General features: G+C 33.6%; 1 protein-coding gene and 3 pseudogenes across 4 annotated transcripts, besides 1 other annotated feature; 3 read left to right on the top strand and 1 right to left on the bottom strand.

Annotated features, from left to right (window-relative positions):
• Positions 1-5: 5 nt before the first annotated feature.
• Positions 6-6,159: a mobile genetic element.
• Positions 1,171-1,998, top strand: TVAGG3_1089180 (KilA, N-terminal/APSES-type HTH, DNA-binding family; the record flags this gene model as incomplete). Its single annotated transcript, XM_051256970.1, has 1 exon — positions 1,171-1,998. One exon carries the CDS (start codon positions 1,171-1,173, stop codon positions 1,996-1,998), a length of 828 nt encoding a protein of 275 aa, XP_051075812.1.
• On the bottom strand, positions 2,297-2,576 carry TVAGG3_1089170 (annotated as a pseudogene). Its single transcript has one exon. A coding segment is annotated over exon 1 (280 nt).
• Positions 3,816-4,647, top strand: TVAGG3_1089160 (annotated as a pseudogene). Its single transcript has one exon. A coding segment is annotated over exon 1 (832 nt).
• Positions 4,683-5,315, top strand: TVAGG3_1089150 (annotated as a pseudogene). The gene has a single exon. A coding segment is annotated over exon 1 (633 nt).

Genomic DNA, 6,159 nt, shown 5'->3' with positions numbered 1-6,159 from the left:
TGACAGAAGAAATAGAAGCTACGAAATTGTTTAGGATTTCAAATATACATCGTACAATTCATGTGAAACGCTTGTGAAAAAAAGAGGTGAAAAAAGAGGTGAAATCTCACCTCTTCACCTAAACATTATTTTTGGTCATTTACACTCATTTACGAAGAAGTTATGACAAAGCATTTACGAAGAAGTTATGACAAAGCATTTACGATGAAATCTTGACAAAGCATTTACGAAGAAGTTATGACAAGGCATTTACGAAGAAGTTATGACAAAGTCAAGAGGTGAGAAAACAGGTGAAAAAACGGGTGACATCTCACCTCTTCACCTAAACATTATTTTTGGTCAAAGCTTCCACGAGAGAAAAGATTCCTCATTCGCTAAGGATTCCAAAAATGAAAAAAATCATTGATTTCAGCTGAGAAAAAACAGCAAAACCCTTCTTCCACGGGAACAAAAGAAATAAAGAAGAAATAAAGAAGAAATAAGTAAATTTTTTATTTATTCCCGTGGAAGATAGAGCACTTTATGACACTTTTTATTCACGACAAACAAGACAAATAAAGAAAATAAGAAAATACGGCGCTGTCGCGGTTCGAACCACAGACTCTGACCCCTCCATAACACCACCTTAGACCACTGTGCTACGTAGCCTGTCGACATAAGATTTTATAAATTGCATATTTGACGTAAATTTATTTCCATCTGCTTCCCACTGCATAAGATATTCATACGTGTTTGTAAGACATTCATTAAACTTCTTTTCTATTGCATCTAATCTTGCGTTATTTTTTTCAATAACTTGTCTGTATTCTTCATCATCTCCAGCAGTGTTTGGGTCTTCACGTTTAAAATATTCATTGTTAACCAATTTTTTATCTACAAATTTTATTAGTGTTTGATTCACTTCGTTATGATAACGGTCATATTCTTTCAATACGTAAGTGAAGACAAAATGCGTCGTACCTTCAATCTTAAAGCTTAAAGAACTTTCAACACAGTTTTGAGGGTCTGTCAGTGCGTCAATGAGATAGTATTCGAAGTCAGTCAATAATCTTTTTAAAGTCATTTCATACAGGATAAAATTTAATGTTGTGAAGAAATAGTGTTTATCTCAGAAAAAAATAAAGTTAGTTTTTATTTTATTTATTTTTTATCCTGTATGTAAAGACAGATATGTCAACATTAGAGAACACAACAACTGCTATCGTTCATGAAGTCATAAATGAAGAATACGAGTACATACAATATAACAAACAGTTACGTCTCATTCGTTCTGTCAAAGACGACATGTATCAAATGCAAAGTATAATGAACGCTCTTCGTTCTACAAAGCAAGCATATCATTGGTTTGAAAACCAACAGACAAAAGAACTTTTAGAAGAATTTCCTCATATGATTGCTTCCCTCGGAAAACCGAGAGAAGAGATTCCGTACGAAAATCGCAAGAATTTGGCTCCTGGTTTGAAAGGTTATTATATTCATAGACTTTTAGTAAATGCTGTAGCAATGTGGGCTTCACCTCGTTATGCTTGTTATATTTTCATGATGTTAGATGAACTATATAAAGCAGAACGTGGAGAGATGGAAAAGAAACTTCAAGCAAAAGATGAAGTCATTGAATCCAAAGACAAAAGCATACAGAAAAGAATACCACGTTCGGTACCAAAAGGAAAGGAAAATAGTTATAAGTATATGATTTACGCTGAAGAGATGGAAAATGAAGAAGATAAAGATATGGTTATGTTACATTTAGTCAGAAGAAACAACAAGAGCTTTTATGACTTAGCTAAGATATATAAATCTGACAGAAACTGGTTCTATCGTGAAAACTTACCGATTTCAATGACACCGAATGAGCAAATAAAGGAAATTGTCAAAAATACTCTTCCTCAAACACACTATGACATCAAAGGTTGCACAATACTTACCTTCAAAGAAGACTTACCATTACTGAAGGAAAAAATAACAGAATATTTCGATAACTTCAAAGAGGAAGAATGAAGTCACGACAACATTAACGAAGAAGTCACGACAACATTAACGAAGAGAGAATGAGGTGAGAAAACGGGTGACATCTCACCTCTTCACCAAAAATATATTTTTGGTTAAATAGCTTCAGGGTCAATTTCTTCAACCATTTCACTTCCTTCGTCAATGTCAATTGAAGCTTCTTCAACCTTTGGTAAGAACTTTTGTATAACATCTTTGTTCGTTATTGTCTTCAGAGATGAAGGATAATATTTCACATTTGTTTCACCCTTCTTATATTCTTTCTGTTCGGAAAGATTCATAGCAATACTGAAGAAGTCAATGTTAGAGTTCTTTATAACAGTATAATGAGTATCTTTGACATTCACGAAGAAACCCTTTTGTTTCAAAACTACTGCTAACTCTTGTGAAGTATAACGTTTGCGGTCAATGACGATAGCTAATGGTCTGACATACTGACCAAACTTAGATTCTTTCACAAACTTCTTGTTAAAGATAACATTAACGTTTGAAGCATTATTGAACTCATTCTTGATGGCAGTAGCGAGAGCATTGTATGAAAAGAACTTGCAATCTTGCATGTGTTTCATTAAAATAAAAATATTAAATTATTTTGAAAAATAACTTAAAAAAAATCTAATCTAATTTTTTCAAAAAATTTTTTTATTTCCTACTAAAGATGTATCGGAAGTTGTCTAAGTTAGAACACTCGGAAATAAAACAACTTCTTACAGAAGCTAATATAGATGTTGCAAAGCATTACGCAACAAACAAAAAAGCACTCGCTGACTTCATTAAAGACTATAATGGTGCAATAAGTTATGATAGAATTCATGAGTTCATAAAGCCGCAACGCGGCGAGGACGAAGTCCATGCAAGAGCATTTCCTTTAAATGACATTGCTATTGACTTATATCATAGACGTTTCATACCTCATGAAGTAAGAAGAGAAATGTTTGACATAACAAATGCAAACGTTGGTGAAACAAGAAAAGCTGTCACATGATGTAAGAAGAGAAATGTTTGACATAACAAATGCAAACGTTGGTGAAACACGAAGAGAGACGACACACTGAAACAACAGAGAAGAGAGATGTTTAAAAGTGCTATAGAACAAGTTCGCAAAGCTAACGATGTCATTCGTTCCATTGACGACAAACCAAAAGAAGGTGAGAGATGGTTAAAGAAAGATGAAGAGAATAGGAAGAGAAATGTGAAGTCAGGCAATAGACTCATTGACTTTAACATCGAAGCTTTAGATGAACCAAACAGAGACTACTTACACAAACATTTCGGTAAGGTTTTCATGAGACTCTTAGAGAAAATTAAAATAAACTCCAACAGAGATGGATGGTATGTTATAAACTTGGTGGAAAGTATGAATGTTCTACGTTAAACCTCAATAATATTGGAACATTACTACATCAGCTCTTGAAGGAGAACTTTATATCAGAGATAGAAGCAAATGCTGCAGGTATTGTTGAAATGCACTATGACTTCTTCTTGACAAACATAAAGAATCTTACCGAAATAAAGATGTATGATTTAACAGAATATGAAGGCTTAACGATGTCAGATGTAAAGAAAGGCAAACCAAAAAAGAGACCATATAGAGATGAAAGCACACTGACAAATGACCAGAAAGCCATTTTGGAAGCTCTTAAGCAAACAGGAAACCCAGCACTTATAGAAAGCTTTTGGAAAGATAATGGTGAAAAGAAGTTTTATAAGAAGAGAAGCGGTCAGTTCTGGAAGTATCTTTGCACATTACCTATAAATCTTGAACGCTACCAAATCTTCAATGAACTGAAAAAAGAACTGCAACACTTATGACAGAGGACAATTGTTTCGTTTATGCTTGCATTCAGGCTGGAGTAAATGAAGAAACTATTGACCACATGAGAGAAGTCATTCGTGTTAGAGACTTTCCTCAAAGTAAAGTACAAGAAATTTCTGACGCAACAGGTATATCATTTAATGTTACCATTGGTTATTTCAATGACTCAAGACATAATGAAATAAAGAGATATATACCAAAAGAATGCGAAACTGTTAGAACTATTGACTTACTTCTTGTTGAAGACCACTACATGCTAAATGAAAGACTTCCAATGACAACATATTTCATTCGAAACTATAAAGAAATTCTCAAAGCTTGTGGTGGAATGAACATTGAGAAACAGATGAAGATTTATACAAAGAGAGAAGATAAATATGTAGTTCGTTATGATAGAACAACACCGTTATGGGATGTTATGAAAACATTGTGGGAGTGCAAATATTTCGAACCTATTTCTTATGGAGAACTTTTCACATATACTACTGACTTATATAAACAGAACCTTGCACCATTTAAAGATTTGACATATGCTCCAAAGTATTGTGTACAACTGAAGAAGAAAGCAGAGTCAAAAGAAGTAAATAAAGCTAAATGTAAATTCATACCTGAGCACGTTTTCTTTGCTGACTTTGAGTGTAGTACGGATGGCTTTCATAAAGCTTTTAACATCTGTTATGACAGTGAAGATGGTTCAGTTAGTGAAAGCATTTGGGGTCAAAACTGTGCAACAGAATTTTTGGAAAGACTTCCTGACAAGAGTTTAATATATTTCCATAACCTCAGTTATGACATAAACTTCATCTTAAGACACATGACAGAAGTGAAAGGAACTCCCATCATTAAAGGTTCACGAACAATGCAAATAACTGGTTTATATAAAGGACGGGCAATTATTATAAAAGACTCTTACAGTGTTATAAATAAGAAGCTTAAACTATTTCCTGCTATGTTTAACTTACAAACAGGACCGAAAGAAGTATTTCCATATAACTACTACAGCAGTGTTTTGTTAGCAAATGACAACAGAACTGGTGTCATTTCTGAAGCATGTAAGTTTATCCATGATGCAGATACATTTATGAAGAACATAGATTCCATCAAAGGTTGCAGAATAGATGAAAACCACTTCGACTTAGAAAAATATAGCACGTTTTACTGCAAACAAGATGTAAGAATTTTAAGAGAAGGTTTTGTAAAGTTCCGCAATGACTTATTGAAAGAGTTTGATTTAAACGTTTATGACTACGTTAGTATTTGTTCTATTGCTAACAAATTGTTTGAGAACAGAGTATACTTCCCGAATGGAAATCTTTATGACCTCTCAAATAAACCAAGAGAATTTATTTCGAGATGCATTCAAGGTGGAAGATGTATGTTGTCAGATAACATGAAACAAAAGAGCAAAAAGAAACTCATTGCTGACTTCGACACTGTTTCATTATATCCTTCAGCTATAGCAAGACTTTATACTTTAGAAGGAATTCCAAAAGTATTGAAGGATGAGATGTAAGCACAGAGTATCTCATGAGACATTTATTCGATGATGACCAAAAGGAACCCATTGGTGAAAAGTTTATGTCTGGCTTCTTTGTTCTCATTAAGATAACAGAGATTGGTATACCCAGACACTTTCATTTAATAGTTTGCGACCCTGAACTAAATCCAGAACTTAACGTTCCAAGAAGTTCAAACACTTGCTGTCTCATGCATGTTGACCATATAACATTACAAGACCTCATAAAATATCAAGGTGTCAAATGTGAAGTGTTGCAAGGATACTATTACGATGGAAACAGAGATATGAGAATAAGAGATGAAGTAAAGAAGTTGTTTGAGTTAAGGTTAAAGTATAAGAAAGAAGGAAATCCTTTGCAAGAAATTATAAAACTCATTCTGAACAGCATTTATGGCAAAACTATTCTATCTCCTATTGAGTCAAAAATAACCATAGTAAATGACAAAGATGCTATAAGATATGCTATAAGAAATTACAACCATATAGTGAAGTTCGAAGGTTTGGATGGTTCAGATAAAACTATTTTCAAGCTAACGAAAAGCATTTGCAGACACTTTAACTTCTGTCCACTTGGTGTTAATATTCTGTCTATGTCAAAACGTATTATGAATGAAGTATTCTGTACTGCAGAGGACATGGGACTTCAAATCTTTTACCAGGATACCGACAGTATGCACTTATATAATGAAGACATCCCAAAGCTTGCAGCAGAGTTTAAGAAGAGATATGGTCGCGAACTTATAGGAAAGAACCTTGGTCAATTTCATAGCGACTTTGCAGAAATAACACCTGGAAAACAAAGTTTAGCTTATAAAAG

Source organism: Trichomonas vaginalis (assembly GCF_026262505.1).
Source record: "Trichomonas vaginalis G3 chromosome Unknown ctg_178, whole genome shotgun sequence".
NCBI classification, from domain to species: Eukaryota; Parabasalia; order Trichomonadida; family Trichomonadidae; genus Trichomonas; species Trichomonas vaginalis.
The sequence above is the reverse complement of the archived record's forward strand: the minus strand, read 5'-3'. Positions and strand labels throughout refer to the sequence as shown.